Genomic DNA, 27145 nt, shown 5'->3' on the forward strand with positions numbered 1-27145 from the left:
AATTTCAAAAGCTTTAAAACCATTGTTTCATTGATTCTCACAACACTATTTTTCAGGAAGGAGTGGGGAACTGTCAGAGTTCAAGGATTAAATGAGAGAATGCATGCAAAGGTTAATCCAGCACAGGGCTTAGTGCAGAGTGAGTGTTAAATTAGCTATTATTTAATTACACTATTACTGTCTAAATTTACTTGGATCTACAGTCTACGCCCATAGAAGCAGAAGATTAAGAAATAAAACAACATATTACATTGGGAAGTCTTCTGTGAAAGATGTCTTTAAAGTATTCAAAAGCAAAGATGTCACTTTGAAGACTAAGGTGCACCTGACCCAAGTCATGATATTTTCAACCACCTCATATACAAGCAAAAGCTGGGCAATGAATAAGAAAAACTGAAGAAGAATTGATGTCTTTGAATTAGAGTGTTGATGAAGAATATTAAATATACCATGAACTGACAGAAGAATAAAAAAAATCTGTCTTGGAAGAAGTACAGCTAGCTCACCCTCCCTGTTCTCAAAGCCTACTACACAACCATGGTATTTAGAACAGCTTGGTACTGGTACAACGATAGTTACATAGACCAATGGAACAGAATTGAGAACCCAGGAGTAAGTCCATATACCATTGTCAGCTGATCTTTGACAAAGGGCCAAAACTCATTAAATGGGGAGGAGGAGGTCTCTTTAATAAATGATGCTGACAAAACTGTATATGCATTTGCAGAAAAATGAAACAGGACCCATATCTCACACCATACACAGTAATGAGCTCAAGTTGGGGTAAAGAGCTGAACATAAAACCTAAAAATATAAAGGCCATCAAAGAAAAAACAGGGATAAACTTAGGATCCCTCATACATGGCATAAATACACTATCAAACATAATAAAAAATGCACAAACACTGGAAGACAAAATAGATGACTGGGACCTCCTAAGAATTAGACACTTCTGTGCATCAAAAGATTTCACCAAAAGAGTAAAAAGAGAACTCACAGATTGAGAAAATCTTTTTGGCAATGACTTATTAAAGGGCTAATCTCTAAAACTTATGGAAAACCTCAACAACTTAACAACTAAAAGACAAATAATCCAATTTAAAAATGGGCAGAAGACACGTACAGACACTTCACAAAAGAAGAGATTCAGGCAGCTAACAAACACATGAAGAAATGCTCGTGATCATTAGCCATTAGGGAGGGAGCAACAATGAGATATCATCTCATCCCAGCAAAGTTCAAAAAAATCAGAAAGCAACAAATACTGGCAAGGGTGTGGGGAGACTGGGACCTCATATATTGCTGGTGGGAGTGCAAAATGATGCAACCAGTGTGGAATATGGTATGGTGCTTCCTTAAAAACTGGAAATAGAAATACCATATGATCCAGCAATCCCACTAGTAGACATCCTAGAGAAATAAGAGCCGTGACATGAACACATATAAGCATAGCCATGTTCATCACAGCATTATTCACAATAACAAAAAGATGGAAACAATCTAAATGGCTATCAACAGAGGAATGGATCAACAAACTACGGTACATACACACAGTGGACTAGCACACAACGTTAAAGAACAACAGTGAATCTGTGTAACATCCCAGAACATGGGTGAACCTAGAGGAAATCATGCTGAGTGAAATTAGTCAATCACAAAAGGACAAATGTTGTAACAGACCACTACTGTAAAAAGTCAAGAAATGGTTTTCACAAAAAGAAATATTCTTGTATGGTTTCCAGGGAAAGGAGAGTGAAGGGGAAGACAATAAAAGGAAAAAAGAGAGAGGGAAAATAAAGTACAGCTAGAATGTCCCTTAGAAGTGAGGATGAAGGGGCTTCATCTCATATACTATAGACATGCTATCAGGAGGGACAAGTCTCTGGAGAAGGACACCATGCTTGGGAAAGTAGAGGGTCAGCCAAAAAGAGGAAGACCCTCAAGGAGATGGGTTGACACAGTGGCTGAAACAATGAGCTCAAGCACAGCAATGATTGTAAGGAAGGGGCATAACCAGGCAACGTTTCATTCTGTTGTACGTAGGCTCTCTATGAGTTGGAATCAACCCCATGGTGACCACCACCACCGCCAACAGCAACAATAAGTTTCTAAATTTGGGAGGCTCAACACCCTATAAGTTTTCAAAAAATACTTATGCTGTTTCAAGTGCTTTGCAAAATCTGACCTATTTTAAATTTATATTCCCTTTTCTATTAGGAATATGACAGCACTTAACAATAAAAATGAAAATAAGATAATTGGTCTATGAAAAAGTAGTTATACACAAAAGGAGCTCTGATCAATAAATTGAACTCTGAGCTTCCTAGTAGCAAATGGGAAGACGAATAATGGAAAAAAATGGGCCTGGGTGTAATGAATGGCTTCTAGTTTGGCAGTTGTCTGCTGTCACTTATTAGCAGGGTGGCAGAGGGTCTTTCTGTCAATGTATCTTCTCAGAATCTATTTCCTTATTGAAAAAATGTGGACATGAAGAATATGGAAGAACACTGGGAGGATTCTAGGAGACACATTATGTGAAGGGAAAATCTGAAGCATAATAAAAAAATGAAAGTGTCTGTAACAATAGTTTATATTATCAAATGAAAAGAAAACAAGACCTTAAAGTAGTAAACAGACAATGTTTTACTGAACTTTCTACCACTCATCCCCCAAAGTTTGGAATACACAGAGCACATAACCAATGTTTGCTGAATTGATGGAGGAAAGAACAGTTCCCAGATGTTTCCTCCTCAAGCTTGAGCAAATGTTTGCTTGGTGTCTTAGTTACCAATTGCTGCTAACAGAAATACCACAAGTGGCAGTCTTTAACAAACAGAAATTTATTTTCTCACAGTTTAGGAGGTTAGAAGTCCAAGTTCAGGATGCCATCTCTAGGGGAAGGCTTTCTCTTTGTCAGCTCTGGAAGAAGGTCCTTGTTTCCTTTTAACATCTATGGGCTCTATGTTCCTTGGAGGTCTCCATGTGTCTTGGCATCTTCCCCTGGGTCTAGGAGGTTCTCAACACAGGAACCTCAGGTCCAAAGGATGTGCTTCGATCTCAACTATTCTTTCTTGATTATACTGAGGTCCCTCCTCTCAGTTTGATTCCTTCTCGTTTTATCTCTTGTAAGGTAAGAGGAAATCAGCCCACACCCTAGGGAAACTCCCTTTACATTAGACAGGACTGTGACCTGATTAAGGGTGTTGTATCCCACTCTAATTCCCTTACGAAATGATTGGCTGATCATATCAGATCACATCATGGGGGATGATTACATCATTGCAAAATTGCCAAATTTCATTATCTAACTGCCAACCACTGAGAATCATAGCCCAGCCAAGTTGACACATATTTTCAGTGACACAATTCAATTATTGACAGCTGGCTTTATTCACTCCATCAACAAAAGATGAATGCCAGATTCCAGGCAGCCAAGAGGGGCCTACAGAAGGTCTCATGCAGATAGACAGTTCCGTTAGACTGTTGCACTATGAACTCACAGTTCTCAACTAGCCTTCAACATTGCCTAGTAAACATGCTGTGATTTTGGGATAATTTATTCTACCATCCTTTACTACTTAAAGCCTCCCTCAATCTCCACACCCTTAATTCTTCTCTCCTCAGAGACGAGCTCTATGAAGACCCTGACCTTTCTCCTATTAGGTGCCCCCTCCAATACTAGTTGCCTGGTTTATGGTGGACTAAAAGTTGGTGGTTCAATTCACCCAGTAGCATAGCAGAAGGCCTGACAACTTCCATCTGTAAAGATTACGGTCAAGAAAATCCTTTGCAGCACAGTACTAATTTGTAACACATGAGTCTGAATCTACAACGGTAACTTTTTTTTTCCCCCCCCATCCCTTCATGCTACCATTGTTCTGTGGGGATCTATGACTCCCATGGAGCTCTGGTGGCATAGTGCCTAGGGCATTTGACTGCTAACCAGAAGGCTGGTGGTTCACTCTCAGCAGCCACTCCTCTGAAGGAAGATTGGGCAATCTACTTCTTTAGAGATACCGCCTGGGAAACCCAAGGAGGAGTCACAATGAGTCGGAATCCACTCAACAGCAGTTGAGTTTATGAGTGCCTGCTTCTTGCTTCCTTTTCAGGGCATCTATCAGAGCTCCAGGTTTACATTTATTTGTATCATTATTTAATTAATATCGCTGGCTGGTTACTAGCTGTAAATTCCACGAGAGTAGGGGCCGATTTTTATTCACCATTGTGTTTTCCCAGGCTTAGCACAGTGCTGACAAGTTGTCGGTGCTCAGTCAATACTTGTTAATCAGGAGAACAGCGTGTACGCTAGGAAAAACAAAGGCCCTCTAAAAGTCCCACGGAGGTTGAAGCTCCCCATCCTAGGCCTTGGTAAAGAAACTTCCGTTCCGTTTCGCAAAGTGGACTCTGCAGCAATTCTTTCGGAGGGCAGCAGAATTCTGCCCCCTTACAACAAAACAAGCCCTAAAGCTGCCTGGGCACAACATGGGATAATTCCTGTAACTATCCGGCGGCGATGCAACCGGGCGTGCCAGCTGGAGGCTGCGCTGGGACTGCCCCCTCTCTTTTCTCCCGCGCAAAACCTGGTCGGACCGCTCCACTCCCGCCCTCCGCTGCAGGGGGGAGCCCAGCGCCCCCACTTTGGCAGTGGGCCCCGGCCGCGCCCAAATGCAGCCCCTGTCTTGCGCTGCCTGCGAAAGGAAGTTCACTATTGGCGAAGTTGCATGCTTGGTTGGCGCCTCCAGGCCCAGAGGGGCGGTGCTGAGTGGGCGGCGCGGTGCGCTCCCCCTGTCCCGGGCGCCGAGTGCGCCCCTCCCCCGGCCCGCTGGAGCTCCGAGAGGAGCGCGCTGGCTGCGGGGCCGCGGGGCGTTCTCCGTGCGCCTGGCCCGTGGCGAGCCACGGTCCGGTGGCCGCGAGCTAGGAGGAGGCTGGAGCCCTGTTGGGAAGAATGGAGTTGGCGACTCGCTCCCAGGTGAGGGTCCGGCCGTCCGCCGTGGCGCGGAGGCACCCAAGGCCTGCCTGCCTTTTGCGCCCTGGCCCGCCTCTCCGCCTCGGGCTGGAAACGTGGCCCTTGGCTGCAACGCTGTGGATCGGGCGCTCTCCGTCCCGCAAACGTCGGAGAGTGCGCGCCTTGCAGGTGTGCGCACTGGGTCAAGTTTGTGCTGCCCGGACTAGAGCGGTCGGGGGCCCGCTTCTGCGGCCTGCTGAACACTTTGACCCTCCACCCCACCCCCGCTGTGAGTTCTCGGGGGTCGCAGGCCGGGCCACTGCGGCCGCGTGCCCCAGGTGAGAACATGTTTTGAGGGAGCTGCAGGCGGGGAGGCAACCGAGGCGTAGTGACCGTCCGCTTTTGCAACATTCTTGGGGCATGGGAGCCTTTCTGTTGCCCCCCCCCAACTTTGGGGAATCGGCGCAGAGATAATGCAGTTTAAATATAAGTTGTCCAAAACCAGTCCAACTCTGATAATGGTGTTTAAAAGGAGTTGTTTTTGTGTTTGTTCTGGAACTTTTAGGTTTTCAAGAAATTTGTAACACTTGGGGAAGTGGCACCACCACCAGAAGGCCAAGTTAAAAACAAACACAAAACCCGAGATCCCATGCATATTCACAGCCAGACCTAGTTACGCATTTTGGTCCTAACGAGGTTTAAAAAAATCTCATTAAAAATTGCTTTGTAAGTTACCCAAATATTTCAGTTGGTGATGGGACTGTGAACGTGACCTTTTCTTTTTTTAAGGAGTTTCCCTATTTCCTAATAACGAAGATAAATTTCACGCTAAGAAATAAGCTGTGCTTTTTTTTTTTTTTTTTTTTTTTTTTTTCCAAACAAACTAAAAATAAAACTTTTAGAAAGGGAAGGAAACAGCGCTGCAGCTTGTGGGGGCCCGAGAAACGCTTTGTGCAAGGGTTGTTTTTTTTTTTTTTTCTTTTGTGGAAGTCTGACTCACTGCTTCCTGCTTACCTTTGCCTGCTGTTTACCTCTGTTCTCCACCTGGCTGCTGGTCCAGGGAGAAGGGGAGGCGGGGCCCCTCGCGTTGGGACACTTGGAACGCCCGTCGCCTGCCTGCGCTTGGCACCCAGGGCGCAGTTGGGCCGGCGTCTTGATACCCCGGCGGCCAGTGGTGTCCGAGTTCAGGACTCTGTCACCGGTCCGAATCCGGCGGCAAATCAAAACCTGAGCCACTAACGGTTGCGTTGGCCATTTTAGTCATTTCTGGAAGGCATCCTGAAATTGGGCATTTGATAAAAGTTTACTATTGTGCATGAGAAAGTATCTAAAATTTCTCCAGTGAGGGCAGGTATTAAAGGAAAACAGTAATGCAAAACAAAGACTGAGAACAGGTTGGGTTTGTTTATTTTTTTTTTTACTGTGACCTCTACCATAAATTAGTGTCCTATGCTTCTGGGAGGTTCGGCTTCTCCAGGACTTGAAAAAACACAGAAACAAAAACTTTTTTTGGAAGGAACTTCGAGCTCCCTGTGAATTTCATCAGCGACTCTAGCTTGGTAATGTATCACTTCTAAAACCTGTTGTTTTGCTGGAAGTCACTTTGCACTGTCTTCCTCCTTATCTCCAGTTAGTACCTAGTTCATGTTTAGGACACTTGAAGTGTCCCAGAATATGTTTTAGAAGTGAAAATTTTACTGGCAAACAGGCTAATTTTTGGTGGTTCTAAAATGTTAAATAAACTCTTTACCAGGTGTGGGTAATCCACAAATTATATCCAACCAATTATGCACCAATAAGGAGCTCTGGTAGCATAGTGCCTAAGGCACTTGAATGCTAACCAGAAGGCTGGTGGTTCAAACCCACCAGCCGCCCCTCGGAAGGAAGGTTGGGCAATCTACCTCCGTAGTGATACTACCTCGGCAACCCAAGGAGGGGTCGCTATGAGTTGGGTCTGACTCGACGGCACATAACAACAACAACAACAACATGCACCAATAGGACAAATGACTATATGTAAGATGATCAGGTTTTTCTTTTTTGTCTCCGTTTATGCTTTTTTGAAAGACCTCCTAATTGGCAGCACAAACTAAGATGTGTGGTGATTTTTCTAGTGGAAATGTTCCTGTTCATCATACTTTAAATGTGAGTGGATTATAGTCTCTTTAATTTAAATTATGTTGGGGGGAGGCAGGTGATGGCAGATAAAAGTGCCTAATGAACATTTGAGGTGCAATAAGATGTAAAATTCCTGTGGTTCTACCCTGTACCCCAGCCTTATGAATAAAGCAGTGTGATGAACTGCCCAAAGCAGCGTTACTGCACACTGAACACTGTTCAGCTCACTGTGCAGTGGGTTTTAATCTCATACAGTAAATAGAATTTCTATCCTTTGGAAAACACAGAGCTCGAGGGGTTCCAGCAAAGCAGTTGAGGCCTAATGTTAGGAGCAGAGGGAATGAAGAGAGAGAGAGCCTCGTGTAAACTCTGACCCTCCTGTAAAGCCTCTGCTTTTCTGGGACCCCACAAGTGTGTGGGATTTGGGATCTTTTGACAGTGATTAAGACTCCCATGGGCTGTAGTCCTTGTTGAGCTGACCGTTGTTTCTTTGTGGTTTCATATTGAGTGACAGAAATAATAGTGAAGACAAGGCCCATACTAAAAGCTCCAGCAGCACAGCTCACAGGAGCTGGGAGATGAGATGCAGAGAAACTGGTAGCTCCTGAATGACCACAAGGTTGCAGGTTGCTTTGAGAAGGAAATAGGTGCTAAATGCCCTCTTGAGTATACTTGGAGCGTGCTGCTGAAGGGGTGGAGTTTGTCAGTTGCTATCAAGTCTGCACGGTGACTTGTGTGTTAAACAACTGAATGTTCCCGTCCTACTGGTGTGGCTTTAGTGCCACCCATCTCAGTAAGGTTTCCCTGGTTTTTGCTGACCCTCTACTTTACCAAACACGATACCTTTCTCTAGGGATTGCTCTTTAACGATGATGTGACCAAGCCGAATGAAGTTTTGTCATCCTCGCTTCTAAAGAGTGTTTCAGCTTTATTTTTTCAAAGACCGATTTGTTTGTTCTTCTGGCCAGTTGGGCACAGGAGAATTTTTCTGGTATTAACTGGATCTCTACAAAGTGCGCCCTTCTGATTCTAGTCTGTAGCTTAAAATGTGTGGCCAGGGGCCTGAAGCTGGTCACTGAGGGGGGTTGTTTGTACTTTCTTGCAAGGACAGCACAGTGATGGGCCACTTTAATCGTGCTGTGTTTAAAAGGCCACTTGGTTGCTTTTTTAGTATGCTATTGCATCCCTGTTGCTGATGTTTGCCGTCCAGTCAGTTATGACTCATGGCGACCCCATGTGTGCTGACTATGAGCAGAGCTGAATTCTCAGTGTGATCAGAAAAAAACTGGTGATCAAAGCAGTTCTGGTCTAGTCAGGTACACAGGATGGAAAACAATGAGAAAATTATGTGACTTATGGCAGTTTATGAACTTCCATGTCAATTGACAAAAAAGATCAATAAAGCCATTTGAATAGAACAGTCCAGGCATATTAATTTTCTACTGATGTTCTTTAGGGTTTTCCTTTCACCATAAACATCCTTTGAGCTATTTTAAAATTTTTTCACCTCCAAGATACAGTTTTATTTTTTAAAAGACACGTCTTTATTTACCAAAGTAGAATCAAGATAGTCTCCTTGGGGGAGAAAAAGAGAGAAGAAAATGCTGACAGAACCATTTTATTTTATTTTTTGTTTATGAAAAGCAGTGGTTTCTGAATGTCTTAAAATAGGACCATTCAGAGGCATATATGATAAGTATAGCTGACATTAATATGCAGAAAAGTTGTTTTCCAAAGCTGTGCATGTTAGTGCCCTGCAGGTAGCACAAAAATAAGTCATGGAGTTTCACAGGGGTAAGAAGCCAGAGTTTTATTTTAAACAAATGGTCTTCTCTACCTGCCTTTGTTTTTTCATAGTCATAAACTGGATGGCCGAAGGCTCCTTGTCTGGGCTAGTGCATTAATCTGATGTTTGTTGAGCACCTGCTATGTGCCAGGCATTATGTTAGTTGCTATGGAAGAAACAGAGTCCTTGGGTATTATAGGTGGTCAGTATGCTTGGCTGCTAACTGAAAGGTGAGAGGCTCAGGTTCACCCAGAGGTGCCTTGAAAGAAAGGCCTGGCAATCTCCTTCTGAAAACTCAGCCATTGGAAACCCTGTGCAGCATAGTTCTACTCTGACACACGTGGGATCACTGTGAGTCGGAGTTGATTTGATGGCAGCTGGTTTTGCAGAAGAAACAAAGACACAGAAACGCTGCCCTTTCCCTAAGTCTGCTCCAAGCCTCTGGCTGAAGGTCCTTCTGGGACTCGTTGCCTTCTCTGCCTTTGCCAGAGCTCAGCTGATTCTGTCTCTGTACTGTGGGGACCTAGGTGGCCTTGGGTTCTGGGACCTTAGGAGCTAGTGCTTTTCCCTCCAAGGGACAGAAACAATCATTTACTTTAATACCTTTTAGAAGTCTTGTTGGGCTAAGTACTTCAAGTATCAGAGTCGGTCTTTGCTGTAATTCTGTGAAGTAGATTCTGTTATCTACCTTTTAAAGATAAGGCTAAGTTGAGTAATTTGCTCAGGGCAACCCAGCAAGGAAGGAGCTGAGCCAGGTTTCCCAGTCTGTCTCCACAGTCTAGTGCTTGTCCTGGAGTCCTGGGCCTTCGTAGGCCACAGAATTTTCACTGAAACAATTTTAAGAGGATAAAAGCTTTGCCCACCTTACCTCATAGTGCCATTGAGATAATCAAGGATACACCAGGTATTTAAATATAGTATTAAAGTATAGAAAAAGCTGTAGTAGAGCAGTGTTCAGCTGCTAATTGAAAGGTCCACGGTTGGAACCACTAGCCACTCCACAGGAGAAAGCTGTGGCAGTCTGCTTCTGTAAAGATTTACAGCCTTAGAAACCCTATGGGGCAGTTCTACCCTGATGCATAGAGTCACCATGAGTCAGAATCAGCATGATGGCAACCAGTTTGGTTTCTATAAGGAGACGATGTTAGAACTTTGGTTTTTCTCATGATACTTTTGCTCCTGGCTTTGATTAGAAGGTCTGGAGCATTATAATAGCTGGTCTGGTTCGTTTTTAGGAACTCGCCAGATTATGCTTTGGAAAGAGTTCCTTGGATACTATTTGTAAAAGCTCGGGAATTTGAATAGGATCCACGGAACATTTCCATCGCAGTGATTTTACCTTTGGTGACCCCATGTGTGTCAGAGTAGAACGAGTTTAATAGGGTTTTCAGAAGTTGGATCTCCTGGCCTTTTTTCCAAGGCCAGTGGGCTTGGTTCACCAACCTATGGGTTAACAGCCAAGCATATTAACATCATGTTAAAAGCTGAAAGGGAAAGAAAAAATTGAACGATTGCTTTGTAGCGCCTACTTTCCACCCCTCATTTTCTGGGTATTTTCCATCTCATGTTTGCCCATGTCAGGTCATCATTTTTGCATAACTTTTATAGTATAGTTGCTATTTGAATTTTGTTTTCTTTAACATTGAATAACTTTGAAGTCTTCACAGTTTTCATTTTTAGTGAATGTATTATGTTTCATTGAATGTGTGTCTATTATGTACCAATATTACATCGTTAAAGACATTTTCATTAGAAAACATTGCGACATATGTGTTAGAAGAGGGGCATGTACCTCATGTCTGTGCTGGTCTACAGTTTTTAGTGTTTCTTTAGAATGTCTTTAATAGCTGGCAGAGGGACTATGTCTGATTTTCAGTAGGTGGGAGCCTCTGATGCGTTTCTTTCTTGGGGTGTTTCCACTTTTGTCATGCTTTATGAGCTAAGAGAAGTCAGCTTAGGTCTGGTTATAACCTTGACTCATGGTGACTGAGACACCATGAGTGTCTTTGTTTCTTTGACCTTGGAGCTCCTGGTAGCATGATGTATAGTGGGGAAAAGTGGAGAGTAGTCCTGGAGGTCTGTTCTTTACCACTATCTGCTCTGCATAGAAATCTAAGGAAAGGCATGGATGTGGTAATGAATGTGCAGGGGACGAGACCACAGCTATTAGGGGGTTTGTTTTAGTCGGTCATGTGGACTTGGATGATGAGTACCCTGCACTGAGCTCCTTTTATTTGTGGCAATGATTCATTTTTTAATGAGTTGCACTCTCTTTTCTTACTGATACCAGCTATGTTGTATAACGTACAGGCCCCCACCGGGGCCCTTGGTTTCAACTATAGTCTTCTGAAACTGAAGATGTATTTTCATTGAAAGTTGTATGTGTGAAGGTCAAGCAGAAGGTTCACCCCTTATGAAGTTGTTTTTAAGAGCTGTGTGTGTGTATGTGTGCATATATATGTGTGTGTGTGTGTGTGTGTATGTACATGTGTATATATGTATACATATGTAAAAGTATGTATATATATACTTTTTAATCTTTTTATCTGGGTTCTGGGATCTCTGGTAGTGTAGTGCCTAAGGCATTTGACTGCTAACCAGAAGGCTTGCGGTTCAAACCCCAGCCGCTCGTCGGAAGGAAGATTGAGCAGTCTACTTCTGTAGAGATATGGCCTCGGAAACCCAGGGAAGGTTCGCTATGAGTTGAATCGACTCGATGGCAGTGAGTGAGTTTTTCTGGTTATGATGGGTGGATATAATCTGTAAAACTTCACTAAACTGTATGCTTACAATAGATACACTTTTCTGTTTGTGTGTTGCACTTCAGTAAAACATTTTAAAAGAAAGCATATCACATCCCTAAGTATGAGTCCTGAAGTCTGTGCATCCCTCTAGCCCAGTGTCCCAAGTGCGTGACCCACACCTTCTTAGGTATCTTATTCCCTGCCTGTTGTACTGTTATCCCCAGGACTGGGTGTGGTGTCAAGCCAGGGGTCTTGTCTTCCCCCATAGACCCTCTACTCTTCCCTCCAAGCCTCCAGTTGGAGGCACAGTTATTTGGCCCGCCCTCTATCTTTAAGCCTCAACTCTTGAAGGGCCGCAAGCACCTGTGGAGTGCCTTGTGTTTGTGAGTGAGCTCTGGCAGTCTGGCTCTTTGGCATGGAGCAGCCCCCCCTCCCCCAGCAGTGTGCTGGCAGACCTTGTCCTCTTTTGTGAATGCCCCAGGATTTTCCCCTGAGCAGTGAGTGGCAACCCCAACTCATATGGCAATTCAGAATGATAATTATCCTGCTGATGCATGAAGGGCCTGGCATATACTAGGTGTTAAATATTTGTTGGGAAAAAAAGGGCTGTCAGTGTATACCAGTGGAGTATGAGTTACAGCAGCTGGAACAAACATCCTGTCACCACTTCTCACATTTTTTCTGCTAGACTAATGGTGAAGGCCAGTTTGTGCCTGCTCCAGAGGTCTGGAGGTATTCCATCAGGTGCCTGATGCTGTGTGTGTGTCTATGTACATATATATATGTACATTTTCTCGTAAATCATTTTTATGTTTAAAAGTCATGCCTATTTTCATTCTATCCCTGATAGCGTTTTTATTTTAATATAAAAGTGACATTTAAAATTACTCTTCTGGGAAACTCTTTCCCTTCCCTGTCCCACCTGTGGCCCTGAATGCCTTCTGGCTGTCACTAAGCTCCCCAGATTAAGAAGCATGGAACTGTCAAGTATAAAATTTAGAAATCAAAGTTGTAAGAGATCTTGAAATAGAAAAGACATCTTCTTCTACCCCCCAATACACATATCTTTTTATTTAAATTTCTATAACTCTGACCAAAAAACCAAACCCAACTCACTGCCATCAAGTCAGTCCAACTCATAGCGACCCTGTAGGACCAAGTAGAACTGCCCCATGGGGTTTCCAAGGCTGTAAATCTTTAGGGAAGCAGACTGCCTCATCTTTCTCTCATGGAGTAGCTGGTAGGTTCAAACTGGCAACCTTTTGATTAGCAGTCGAATGCTAAGAATGCACTGTATGACGCTGAGGGACATTTAAATGGGGGAGGGGGGAATCAAACTATGGATGATACTGAAATCCCCAAGAATATTTTTCATGCAATGTCAGTAGCTCCAGTATCTTAATTTTGTTCCCCATTAACATTCTTTTAAAGTAGAAAATTAAGAAAAATAAAACTATAATTTGAAACCATTGTTTATTTTTCACCCACTCCCACCCACAACTGGTCCCAGACATTTTTTATTTTGGGAGGTTTTTGATAAAAGTGGTTAAAGTCAGTGGAGCCTCATCATGTGCACATGAACTCTTAAAAGCTCCCCTTACCCTGGCTTTTTTTTTTTTTTCCTTCTTTAAAAAAAAAAGGTCTGTTTTCCCTTACTCTCAGCTTCAGAAACTCACTGAGAAGAGTGTTTAGGCATCCTCATGACCTTCATTGTAGTAAGTGGTATCCTCTTCTCTTGCTGTAATTAGGAACTCAAAAAGGATGCACTCTGTGTTTGTGTGTGTATATGTTGTGGCACAAAGCCAAGTGGTTCCAGCAGCCTGCACAGATGACATTCTAGGGGTTGTTAGGGCGAGTTTGCCACGGTTATAGTCACTGCTCGTAGCAGAGCAGAGTGTGTCAAGAGGAGCCGTGAATAAAGGCTCCAGGGCTGGGTTGTAGGATGGAGATTACCCCCCTTTCCCAGTCATTTTGAAGATCTGTTTAAATATTTGTCTGAAGTGAGCACCAGGACACTTGCCTCCTTTGAAAGGCCCTGCAGTTCTCCAGAATCTACCCTTAGCATGATGCCAGACCCTTTCCCTGCCCTGTGCCATATTCACGATTGTTGGCATGCGTGAGTCCATTGTTGCAGCCACTGTGTGTTTTGATTGCCTTCCAACCTAGGGGGCTCATTTTCTAGCAACTCTATTGGATAGTATTCAGTATTCTATTGTGATCCGTAGGGTTTTCTTTGGCTACAACCTGTCAGCTTGTCATACTGGGGTGGCTTGTGTGTTGCTATGGTGCTGGAAGCTATGTCACAGGTATTTCAAATACCTATGGTGGACAGAATAGGGAGCTCTGGTGGTGTAGTGCCTAAGGCATTTGCCTGCCAACCAGAAGCCTTGTGGTTCAAACCCGTCAGCCACTCCTTGGAAGGAAGGTTGAACAATCTACTTCCATAGTGACACTGCCTCAGAAACCCAAGGAGGGGTTGCTATGAGTCGGATGCGACTCAACAGCAGTGAGTTTGATTTGGTTTGGTGGACAGGTTTCAGTGGAGCTTCCAGACGAAGGCAGACTGGGAGGAAAGGCCTGGGGATCTACTGGTGCTACCAAACTCCTTTACTAAGTTAGCATTTATATAGTGTCTTCTACTTTACGTAAAGCTTCCCAGTCATAGTTGGAAACCACTAGGACTCTGATGAATGTTCTGGTCATTTTCCTTCTGGGAAAATGGGAAGTTGGATTTCCCTGGCCCCTTGAAGTAGGTGAGGCTATTGGACTTGGTTTGGCCAGTGAAATATGAGCAGAATAGTCATGTGCCACTTCAGGTGAAAATCTTTAAAAGCCAGCATGTTCTTTGCCATACCTCATTCCCTCTGCCACTGCATCTGGCAGCATTCCAGATAGTGGCACTTCCATCAGCCCAGGTCCTGGAGTGAATGTGGAATAGATCCCCTGTCTGGCCCATGATGAACATGTAATATGAACAAGAAATAAACCTTTGTTGTTTTAAGCCACTGAGATTTGGGGATGTTTGTTACTGGATTGTAACTTGTCCTGTTTGGACAGATGTGTAAAACTCACTTTTGGATTTTGGATTCATTCAGTGGTTCTCATCTGAGTGGACTGGGTGGTGGGGTTATTGTCTTTCATTGTTAGAGTGGTCAGGGTGAGGAGGATACTCCTGTAATTTAGTGGTTTGGGATTTGGTGATGTTAAGTCACCTGTGTAGATAGGAGAATCCCATAGGACTAAGCAATCGTTCTGACCAAAATGCCCAAGGTGCCCTGTTGAAAAACTGAGAAGAGGCCTGTCCAATTTGATAATCTTTTAGATTCCAGAGAAATCTTAATATGGGTTTCACATTTCCTATCTACCGACCTCCCTGGAATAGGAAATTACCCAGCGCTTCCCAAGTGGTTTGGCTCACTTCACTCCCAGGACCTCTGCCAAAAATTAGTCTATCAGCTACTCATTTGCTGAGAAGTTCTTCTAAGCCCTAAATATATGCCCACAAGTTTCCCCACTTAAAATGTGATTGCTTTTTTTTTGGATAAATTGTCCAAAATTTGGAAAATACAGAATAATACAAAGAGAAAATTAAGTGACCATTATGAACATGTATCGAATGCTTACTGTGTGCCAAGAATTGCTTTGAGTACTTTACATGAATTATTTAATCCTCATGTAACAACTGTTGTTCTTCCCATTTGCAAATGAGGAGACCTTGCCCAAGGTCACCCAGCTTTTGGTTGTGGCCTTGATTGGAAATAAGGCAATCTGACTTCAAAATGCTCCTTCTCTCTGCTAGTATTCATGATCTCCCTATCCAGAAATAATCACTGTTAATATTCTTGTATGTAGCCTTACAGTTTTCTTCGTATGGCGTTGTTATGTGCTGTCGAGTTGGACAGGACTTGTAGCGACCCCTCCTTGGCTTTCCGAAGCAGTATCACTATGGAAGTAGATTGCCCCATCTTCCTTCCGAGGAGTGGCTGGTGGGTTTGAACTGCCAGCCTTCTGGTTAACAGTCAAGTGCCTTAGGCCCTATGCTACCAGAGCTCCCATGGCATTAATACCTATATATGACAATACTTTTTTTTTTTTTTTTTTTTTTAATCCATTCAGTAAACATATTTGTTGTATTCATTCTACAAATATTTTGAGTTCTACTCTATGGCAGAGTCCATGGATGGTGTAGATGGGTAAGCATTCAACTACTAGCTGAAAGGTTGGTGGTTGGAACCCACCCAGAGGAGCTTGGGAGACAAGCCTGGCAATCTGCTTCTGAAAGATCATAACCTTGAAAACCTATGGAGCTGTTCTGCTCTGTACACATGGGGTCGCCACTAGTTGCAGTTGACTTGATGGTAACTAACAGCAACACCTGTCCATAGCAGCCACTGTTATAAGCTCTGGGAATACAGTGATGAGCAAACCAAAGCACCCTGCCCCCTGCCTTAATTGTAGTGGGAGAGGCAGATTAAAAAACATAACACATTTTAGTATTATTTAAAAGCTAAGATGTCACTTGAGGGCCAAGGTGCACTTGGCCCAAGCCGTGATATTTCCAGTTGCCTCGTATACATGCAAAAGCTGGACATTGAATAAGGAAGAGTGAAAAAGAATTGATGCCTTTGAATGATAGTTTGGCTAAGGAGAATAAACTGCCAGAAGAATAAACAAATCTGTCTTGGAAGAAGTACAGTCACAATGCTCCTTAGAAGCAAGGATGGTGAGACTTCAGTGTACTTTGGATATGTTATCAGAAAGGTCAAGTAGAGGGGAAAATGAGGAAGACCCTCAATGAGATGGATTGACACTGTGGCTTCAACACTGGGCTCAAACATAGAAGTGATTGTAAGGATGGTGCAGGACCAAGCACTGTTTCTATTGTACACGGGATCGCTGTGAGTTGGAACCGACTCAGCAGTACCTGACAGCATTTGTTTTTCTCCAGTGTGAAGAAGGTTGGGCAATCCTACTTCCGTAGTGATACTGCCTCGGAAACCCAAGGAGGGGTCGCTATGAGTCGGGGCTGACTCGACGGCACATAACAACAACAACAACAACAACAACAGTGTGAAGATAGACACACCAAAATGTTTACCAGTTCAACAGTTTCTGCATTTAAAATTCAGTGACATTGCTTACGTTCTTCATATTGTACAACCAGTATCACTATTCTTTTTTAAGTTACGCCGTTTCTGTAAAGAAGGTTATTGGAATTTTGATGGAGATCACTTTGAATTTATAGATTGCTTTGGGTAACTTTAGGCGCTCTGGTAGTGTAGTGGCTAAGGCATTTGACTGCTAACCAGAAGGCTGGCAGTTCAAACCCACCAGCCACTTCTCGGAAGGAAGGTTGGCAATCTACTTCCGTAGTGATACCGCCTCGGAAACCCAAGGAGGGGTTGCTGTGAGTCGGATCCAACTTGATGGCAGTGAGTTTGGTTTAGTTTTGGTTTGGGTAACATTGACATAATAACTATAAGCTATCCAGTCTACAAAGTTAGTCTTTCCATTGACTAACTAGTTCATTAATTTATTTCAGTAATGTTTTAATAGTTTTCTGTGGACATGTCTTTTACTTTCCTGGTTAACTTTATTCCTAGGTACGTTATTATTTTAGATGCTGTGGTAAATGGTAGGAGCTCTGGTAGCATAGTGCCTAAGGCACTTGAGTGCTAACCAGGAGGCTGGTGGTTCAAACCCACCAGCCATTCCTCGGAAGGAAAGTTGGGCCATCTACTTCCGTAGTGATACCGCCTCGGAAACCCAAGGAGGAGTTGCTATGAGTCAGGTCCAACTCGATGGCACATAACAACAACAGCAACAACATGGTAAATGGTACTGTTTTCTTAATTTCCTTTACCATTTGCTCATTGCTGATATGTAGAAGCCTGACTTGATTTTTGTGTTGATCTTGTAGTCTGTCACTGTACTGAATTCATTTATTTTAGCTTTCATATGGATGTTTTGGAATTTTGTTATGCATATCATCATGTCATCTGCAAAAAGGGATAATTTTACTTCCTCCCCGACGATGATATCTTTTATCATTATTTTTTTCCTAGCCTAATTGCTTCAAGACTTCTATAATGATGTTGAATAGCAGTGGTAAGAGTGGGCATCCCCATCTTGTTCCTGATCTTAATGAGAAAGCTCTCAGTCTGTCTTCATTGAGTATAATGTTAGCTGTGGGTTTTTCATAAATGCCCCTTATTATATCGAGGAATTTCCCTTCTGTTTTTGTCATGAAAGGTTTCTGAATTTTGTCAAATATTTTTCTGTGTCTGTTGAGATGATAATGTGGTTCTTTTCCTTTGTTCAGTTAACGTGGTGGATTACGTTGATGGATTTTCTAGTGTTGAACCACCTTTGTATTCCTGGGATAAATCCCACTTAATCATGATCTATAATGCTTTTAATATGTCTTCACATTCAGTTTGCTAGTATTTTGTTGAGTGTTTTTTGTGTCTTCGTTACGGATACTGATCTGTAATTTTCTTGCAGTATCTTTGTAGTATCATAGAATGAGTTAGGAAATGCACCCTTCCCTTATATTTTTTTGAAAAGGTTAGGTAGGATTGTAGTCACTTCTCTATAAATGTTGGGAAGAATTCCTTAGTGAAGCCAGGTGGTCCAGGACTTCTCTTTGTTGGGAAATTTTTGATTGCTTTTCTCAGTCTTGACACTTGTTATTCGTCTGTTGAGATCTACTATTTCTCCTTGAGTCAGGGTAGGCAGTTTGTGTATTTCAAGAAATATGTCCATTACCTGTGAGTATCTAATTCATTGGCATACAGTTATTCATAGTATTCCCTTACAATCCTTTTTCTTTCTGTAGAGTCAGTTGTAATGTCCCCATTTTGTTTCTAATTTTAGTTATTTACGTATTCTCCCTCTCTTTGTCAGTATAGCTAAGTTTGCCATTTTATTGATTCTTTCAGAAAGCCCACTTGTGATTTTATTTATCTTACTATTTTTCTCAATTTCATTTATTTCAGTTCTGATCTTTACTATTTCCTTTCTTCTGTTAGCTTTGGGGTTAGTTTGTTCTTCCTTTTCTAATTCCTCAAGTTGTAAGGTTAAGCTCTAGGTGCAGATCTTTCTTCTTATTTAATGTAGACATTTATTGCTTTAAATTTTCTGAGTATTGCCTTTGCTGCATCCTGTAGGCTTTAGTGTGCTGTCATTTTTTTTTTTTTTAAAGCCATTTTAATGTTGTTGTTGTTATATCTCGTTATAGCATAATTTGCATTTCTCCACTGACTAAGGACGTTAAGCATCATTTCATGTGTTTATCTACCATCCATGTAACTTCTTTGGTGAAGTATCTGCTCAGATCTTTTCCCAGTTTTTCAATGGGTTGTTTCCCTATATTTGAGTTTTGAGAGTTCTTTGTATATATTTTGGATATAGGTCCTTTATTAGATAAATAATTTACAAATATTTTCTCTTGGTCTGTGCCTTGCTTTATCATTCTCTTAATATGTTTGAAGAGCAAAGGCTTTTAATTTTCACTCAGTCCAACTTACCAATTTTTAAAATATTTTTTAAAAATTTCTTGAAATTTTTAAAATTTGTAAGAAATTCTTGCCTTAACCAAGATCGCAAAGATTGTCTCCTCGGGGTTTTATAATTTTAGGTTTTATATTTAGATATATGATCTACTTTGAGTCAGTTTTTGTAAATGGTGCATTCTTTTTGGCTAAGCAATTTAATTATAAAGCATTTAAAAAAAAATGACAGGTCTGTATGGTAGAAAATGGAAACTGGTGCTTTGGTGGATAAAGCATTCAGCTACTAACCAGATGATCGGTGGTTCGAACCCACCAGTCAGTCCACTAGAGAAAGATGAGGCAGTCTGGTTCCATAAAGATAGCAGCCTTGGAAACCCTATGGGGCATTCTGTCCTGTCCTGTAGGTCACTATGAGTTGGAATTAACTCAGTAGCAGAGAGTTTATGGTATAAAATAAGACAAAACTTGCTCCTTTGCAGTGGATTGAAGAGGAAGCAGGAGGAATGCTGTCCTCTGTGTAAAATTTACCGTTTCACAGATTCAAGATAGTACAGACCACACTGCAGATTCTTCCATGGTTGCTATCAAAATGGTTTTACAACACTTAATGAGGAAAATGCAGTAGTGTTTCGTTAGCGGATTTCATTTGTACTGCTTCTTGGGGCTTAAAATGGAGCTTGTTTCCAGGCGAAGGGTACACAGTATTTCTAGAGAAAGAAACCAGGCTTTATCAAACTAACCCTTGAATCAGTTGGCCCCAAAAAAGAACATTCATTTCTTCTCCTTCAAAATTTAACAGATAATAAACATGTTCCTGCTGTCAAGGTGTGACCCATTCTCTGTCAGCATAAAGAAGTGGTACTTTTTTAAACCTCAGGAATCATGACATATAGGAAGCTGTAACTAAACAACATTGTGCTTAATTTTACAATGTAGTTTTTAAAATTAATGATATTTGACATGAATTTAGTTTCAAAAGTTAATACATGATGGAATGAATGGCAACCAGCAGTTTGAGGCATCTTTTTATAGCTTACTAATTTTTTGCTGTATGTTACTTTTGACTCAGGCTGGCAGAGGTCTGAGTGATGGAGATCCCCCAAGCATTTGCTGTGTTACTCAGGAAAGGCTGGAAAGGCAGGCAGCTGGTAAATGAGAAGCACGCAGCGACCTGGTAGGATTTAATTTTATTAGTAAAACCTAGTTGGGATGGAACAAAAGCTGGATTCCAGCCAAGCATGGGTCTGCAGACAACTCTGTCCTTGGGACTTTCAGTTTACTTCTGGGCTTAAGAGTCCAGATAACCTGGGTTGCAGGTGTGGTTCTGCCAGTCACTACAGCTGCATCCTTGGCATATGAGGTGATGGTGTCTGCAGCTTCCTTATGTGAGGGGGTTGGGTTCTAAAGCATCTGGATGAGAACTGGGCCAAAGTCTCCATTTGTTCTCTGAATTGAGAAATGATTTCACTCATTTAAGGAATGCACATTTTCAATTTAAAGTTTGTTTTTCTAACAAAATTTTCTTAACATTTCTGTGCCTAATACTCTATGAAACACTGGAAGTATGACTGCTGGAAAGATTTGAAATTCTGGCATTTTTAATTTCCTTGATGTTCCAACATGAGTTCCCTTGTGTGGTTTCCCTGAACTAATTTGAAATCCAGCCTTGTGGATATTTGATCCACACATCAAGCTGACGTTTTAAAACTGGGAGCTTTTTCATCAAGAGTGATTCCTGGCTGGTCTGGAAAGGTTGAAAGTTGGGCACACAGGAGTCCCCTATTCCTGCTGGGCAGTGATTGGCTGGAGTTGAGGAGTGGCTGCCTGCTCTGGAGATGTGTTTCTAGCTCCCTAATCAGCCACTGGCGGTTCAAACCCATCAGCCACTCCTCGGAAGGAAGGTTGGGCAATCCTACTTCCATAGTGATACTGCCCCGGAAACCCAAGGAGGGGTCGCTATGAGTTGGGGCCGACTCAACGGCACATAACAACAACAACAACAATCAGCCACTGTTGTCCTATCCCTGACCTTCCCTCATTGACTGCCTGCTTGGTCCCTTAGCTTTTTGGGTTTGCAGTCTTTGTTCCAGAGATGATCTCTAAAGTAATTTACACGACTTAGGAAATACACAGTTTTCTCCAAAAGGGGCGCTGTAAATCTGACTACTTCTTGTGCAGATGTCCTTATACTTTGGTTGAAAATCCTTAATTTCTCATGCACAGTGATGATATATAGTTGACCTTTTGACTCAATAAACCTTTCCAAGGAAAATAAACTTCAAGGTCAAACTGAAAAACCAAACTAGTTGCCATTGAATTGATTGCAACTCATGGTGAACCCACATGTGTTTCAGAGCAAAACTGTGTTCATCGGGTTTTCAGTGGCTATGATCTTTCAGAATAGATGGCCAGACCTTTCTTCTGAGGCACTCTGGGTGGATTCGTACTGCCAATCTTTCGGTTAGTAGCTGAGCACCACCCAGGGACTCCTATAAGGTTAGATGCATGGAAATGATTTGTTGTTGTTGTTGTCATGTGCCGTCGAGTCAGACCCGACTCATAGTGACTGACCCCTCGGGTTTCCCAGGAGGTATCACTACAGAAGTAGATTGCCCAACTTTCCTTCTGAGGAGTGGCTGATGGGTTTGAACCGCCAACCTTCTGGTTAGCAGTCAAATGCCTTAGGCACTACGCTACCAGAGCTCCTGGAAATAATCCATCGAGTATTTATTACTGCTTTAGCCCAAACTGTGAGTTAGGTGCCTGAAGACCCAATTTGCCTGCCGATGTCAGTAAATTGAGTCCTGGGCCCTCACTGGTCTTTGACATTCACACTGTTTTTTCAACAAGGACAGAATGAACAAATAAAAACAGTATATATGAAGGTGATAAATTGTCTTTGGCTTTTTAATTGTGGCAAAATACATATAATACAGTTTGCCATTTTCACCATTTGTAAGTGTGCAATACAAGGCGTTACTTATACTTGTGCATCCATCATTACGGTTTGTTTTCAAAACTTTTTCATTACTCCAGACAGAAAGTGTTCCCGTTAAGCATTAACTCCCTAGTGTTTGTGGATTTAAGAATCTTTTTGCTTTCAAACAGGAATGTCCTTGCTTTCTCTTTGGTTTGCTAGTTCAATTATTTAAATTTTGTTTAAGTATGACTACTGTAAAGATAACCCACATATTAGAACTCGTTTTTTTTTCTTTTTCAGTTAGCTGTTTTAAGGTGGTGTTTTTTTTTGGCGGCAAGTCATAGTATTTGTGTTGTAATCAAATGGAGCACAAGCTTTGAAAGAAAAGTCTGTTGAGCTCTTTGTCTAGTCTACACAGGTAGCCAGTGTGCCACTGTTGGACAGAACAGCAAAGTGACACATCCGTGAGCCGAATATATTGATAAGCTATTGAACTAGTCCTACATTAATTAGTAAGGTGTTCCTGTGAATATTTCTCTTGGGTCTCTCTTACACAAACTTTGCTGCCTTTGTTGTTTCTGCTTTTGAAGGAGACTTGATAAGTCCAGGGGTTTATGGGAATGTCTGAAACTCTTCTTTTAATGCCTTTTGAAGTTTGGCAGCACGATTCAGAGTCTGCATACCCTAAGAATGCATAGTGCTTTTTTTCTTTTTTGAAAGTGTGTTCGTTCCTTTTGTTCCTAATCGGTAATTACAGCCCCATAATGGCACCTCTGGTGCAGATGCAGAAGTAATAGATGAAGAAGGAGAAATTAGTTAGGCGTACACAGGCGGCGCAGCGGTGGCGGGCCGCCGCACAATAGCGCGGGAGCTAATGCAGTTGCCGCTGGAAGCAATTTATTCGTATCGCCTGGGCTCTCCATTCCTTATACGTGCCCCCATTAAATCATCAAATGGGGTGCTCTCTCTCTCTCTCTCTCTCTTTTTTTTTAACCCTTTATGTGTTGAAACAAGCATCTTGCCAGTGGGGCTTTATGATATGTAGAGTGGTGATGTGTCAAAAAGAAAAAGAGTGAAATTCACTCACCATCCCTCTCCCTGGTCAGTGCCACTTCAGGGATTGAACTGAAGGGCTAAAATAAAACATACAGTTTCCTAAGTATTGCCCATGTTTTCTATAGTGCTTGTGTTTTCTTAGCATATTTGAACTGATAGCTTAATATCATCCATAAACATTGTTTGAGAAGATAGGAGTTCTAAACACAGTTAAATTTTCCTCATTATGTAAAATTTAATTCTTTCAAGAATCTTCGAAGAGTTAGGCTTTGTTTAAGCGCATGTCTCAGCCTAAAGGTGACATTTTTTATTTTCTCCTCTGTTATAATGAAACTGTAATTCTGTAAGTATTCTGCCTGTTTTCTCCATCGGGTGATTTTGTTAGATGGTGAGAAAGTAGTTGTATTTAACCCTCTAACATCATTGAACTTGTAGTAGTTGATTTCTGGAGTCGTATTCTCTAAAAACCAAACAATAAAATCTCCTTGACTGAAGCATCAACTTTCTAATTGTTTTTAACCCAAAACCAAACTCACTGCCATCGAGTCGATTCCAGCTCACAGAGACCCCCTTTAGGTTTCTGAGGCGGTAAATCTCTATGGAAGTAGATTGTCCAGTCTTCCTTCTGCGGAGTGGCTGGTGGGTTTCAACCACCAACCTTCTGGTTAGCAGTCAAATGCCTTAGGCATAGGCATTACACCACCAGAGCTCCTTTTTTTTTTTTTTTTTTTTTTATGTTTCTTCCACATAAGAATGAACTTGCTGAAACAATAAATGTTATTAAATCTCAACCTTTGAGAGCATCTCTTTTTAATATACTGAATGATGAACTGGGAAGTGTGTATAGAGCACTTTTGCAAACCAGAGTACTGTGATCATCTGGTTATCTCAAGGACACCAAACCGAAACCAAACCAGTAGTTGATTGCAACTCATAGTGACCCTATAGGACAAAGTAGAAATACCCCATAGGGTTTCCAAGGCTATAAATCTTTAGGGAAGCAGGCTGTCTCATCTGTCTCCTGTGGAGCAGCTGGTGGATTCGAACTGCTGACCTTTTGGTTAACAGACACATGCTTTAACCACTATTCCACCAGAGCCCTCTTCTCAAGGAAAAGGTCCAGTGTACTAGGACTGTGTTCCAGAAATAGAAAGAACTGCAAGGAAATCTTGAAAATTATTGTTTATTATTGATTGTCTATTAGTATTGTAAGTTTGAAGCTATTTTATGTGTATTGTAGAAAGAGCAAATGAGTAAGTATATTAAAGATACTGGGAATTGGAGCTTTTATGGCAGGGGATGGAGAGACTAATGTGGAGCTGCGAGAAGTGAGGGAGAAGCCTGCCATGTTGGATTTGAAATAAAGAGATCATTATAAAGATGTGATTTAAGATACTGAACTATCTTTGCCTTGTTCAGTCGTTTTAGAAACAACGATGCTTCACTAGTAGGAAGCACACCTAGTTCCTAGGTCTTGGTTCCTACATGCCATTTTCTGAAGAAAGGTACCAAGGCTCCTTGGAGAAATGGCTGATTTGAAGTCTGGGACAGGTAAAAATCCAAGGTGAGCTTGACATAATTGTTGTATCAGAAAGGAGGTGCTAAGAGGCTATTAAGGAGCTCTGGTAGCATAGTGCCTAAGGCACTTGACTGCTCACCAGAAGGCTGGCGGTTCAAACCCACCAGCCACTCCTCGGAAGGAAGGTTGGGCAATCCTACTTCCGTAGTGATACTGCCTCGGAAACCCAAGGAGGGGTCGCTATGAGTCGGGGGCGACTCGACGGCAAACAACAACAACAACAACAAGAGGCTATTAGAGTCATGTGAAGAGGATGCAGAAACTGGCTAGAAGGCCTCCCACTGGCCACATGTAGGACAATTTGAGCATTGGGAAAAAATGACAGGAATGAGTTACAACAACAGTGAATTAAAAGCCATGAATCCACATTGGAAAGAGAATAAAGGGAAGGGAGAAGGGAGGACAGACTGATCTTCTTTACGGAAAAAGTTCAGCTAAAATATATAGGAGGGATAGAATTTAAAAATCTCTGTTTTGCAGTCTCTAACATAATAATTGACTCAGGTAAGAATTATCAGTGGACGCTGAAGTGTATTGGGGAGGCTATCACAGAATCTCACATGTTGCCTTACCAGGACCAGTTGCTGTTGAGTTGGCTCTGACTCATGGTGACATTTTTCAGTACATTGCTAGATCTTTCTTCCAAGGTGCCTATAGGTAGACTCAAACCTCCAATCTTTCGATTTGCAAGCAGCCCTTTGTGCCACCAGGGACTGCAGTATCACCCTACATCCAAAAAACCAAACTCACTGCCATTGAGTCAAGTCTGACTTATAGCGACCCCCACTGGGTTTCTGAGGTGGTAAATCTTTTCGGAAGTAGATTGCCCCATCTTCCATCTGTGGAGCTGGTGGGTTTGAACCACCAACCTGCTGGTTAGCAATCAAATGCCTTAGGCTCTGTGCCACTAGAGCTTATTAATTACAAAAGGGAAAAGATACCTTTGCAGAGGGGATGTCTGGCAGCTCCTATCTTGACCAGTTTGGTCAAATGGCCTCACCACTACCTGAAGGAAGAACACAGCACTACCTAACCCACCACCATTGAGTCATTTCTGACTTACAGTGACACTATGAAGTAATACTGCCCCAAAGAAACAAACTTGTGTCTGATAGAGCCTCTAGACTCAAATACCAAGTTATAGGAAATCCAAAAGACAGAAGAGTATGCTAAAAAACATCTTAGAACTGTAGGAAAAACAAAAACATCTCTGGACTCTGGGAAACTTTGTAGTCACATGATCTAGTTTCTTCTACAATAAGTTGCAAGAAAAAATTAAAAATGGAGAGATGACACTTGAGACCTATTGACTAATGTATGCTGCTTATTTGCATCATGATACAGGTACACGGTAAATTAAAAAAAGTAAGACAATATGCCGAGTGAAGAAAGTCATCACAAAAGGACAGATATATGGACACACTTATATGAAATATCTAGAATAGGCAAATGTATAAAGACCAAAGTTTATTTGTAATGAGGGGGAGGTGAAAAGGGGGGGAGTCATTATTTAGGAAGCACTGAATATTGGTTTGTGATGATGGAAAATTTGACAACGGGTTTTGGGTGATGGGTTCTACAACATGATTAATGCAATAGGGGTCACTGAATTGTACATATGAAAAAAGGAGATTTGGTGAATTTGTTACCACAAAAAAAGTAAGATACTAGAACAGTGAATACAGAGTGTATAAGTGATGAAGATGTAAAGTGGAATTATGATGTCTACAATTGCTTTAAAATAATTGAAGGGGGGTAGTTAGGTAAAAGACCCATGATTAGCCATAGGCAGATAGTTACTGAAGCTTGGGAGTCAACATACGATTTCATATACTGTTCTGTGTACTTTTGAGTATATTTGAAATTTTCTATGAAACAAAAAATGCACTATCAGTAGTGTCTTACGGATTGAATTATGTCCCTTAAAAATGTGTCATCTTGCCTATGTTAGGCCATAAAGCAAGCCTTAATAAATTTAAAAACATTGAAATACTGCAAAGTATCTTCTCAGATCATAATGCTATCAAATTAGAAATCAACAATAGGAAGATTAACAGGAAAAGAGTAAACACATGGGAACTGAACAACACCCTCCTTAACAAAGACTGGGTAAGAGAAGAAATAGAAATTGAAATTCAAAAATTCGTGAATCAAACAAGAATGAAAACACAACATACCAAAATCTTTGGGACACAGCAAAAGCAGTGATCAGAGGCCAATTTATACAAATAAATGCACACATCCAAAAAAGAGGAGCCAAAATCAACACTTTAAACCAACATCTCCTACAATTAGAAAAAGAATAGCAAGAAAAGTCTACAGTCACCAGAAGAAAGGAAATAATAAAGATTTGAGCAGAAATCAATGAAACAGAAAATAGAAGGGCAATGGAAAAAATCAACAAGACCAGAAGTTGGTTTTTGAAAAGATCAATAAAATTGACAAACCACTAGCAAATTTAACAAAGAAAAAGAGGGAGAGAA

At 41.8% G+C, this 27145-nt stretch overlaps 1 protein-coding gene across 1 annotated transcript in view; it reads left to right on the plus strand.

The window, feature by feature from the left end:
- The first annotated feature begins 4665 nt into the window (after window positions 1-4665).
- CDCA7L (cell division cycle associated 7 like) overlaps window positions 4666-27145 on the plus strand; it is a 43534-nt gene continuing 21054 nt past the window's right edge. Inside the window, exons 1-2 of the mRNA XM_007946582.2 lie at window positions 4666-5134; window positions 6006-6160. Coding sequence (XP_007944773.2) covers window positions 4666-5134; window positions 6006-6160 — 624 coding nt within the window. The remainder of the gene's footprint in view (window positions 5135-6005; window positions 6161-27145) is intronic.

This window comes from Orycteropus afer, unplaced genomic scaffold (assembly GCF_000298275.1).
Source record: "Orycteropus afer afer isolate SDZICR_OR568_19922 unplaced genomic scaffold, OryAfe1.0 scaffold00008, whole genome shotgun sequence".
In the NCBI taxonomy this organism is placed as follows: domain Eukaryota; kingdom Metazoa; phylum Chordata; class Mammalia; order Tubulidentata; family Orycteropodidae; genus Orycteropus; species Orycteropus afer.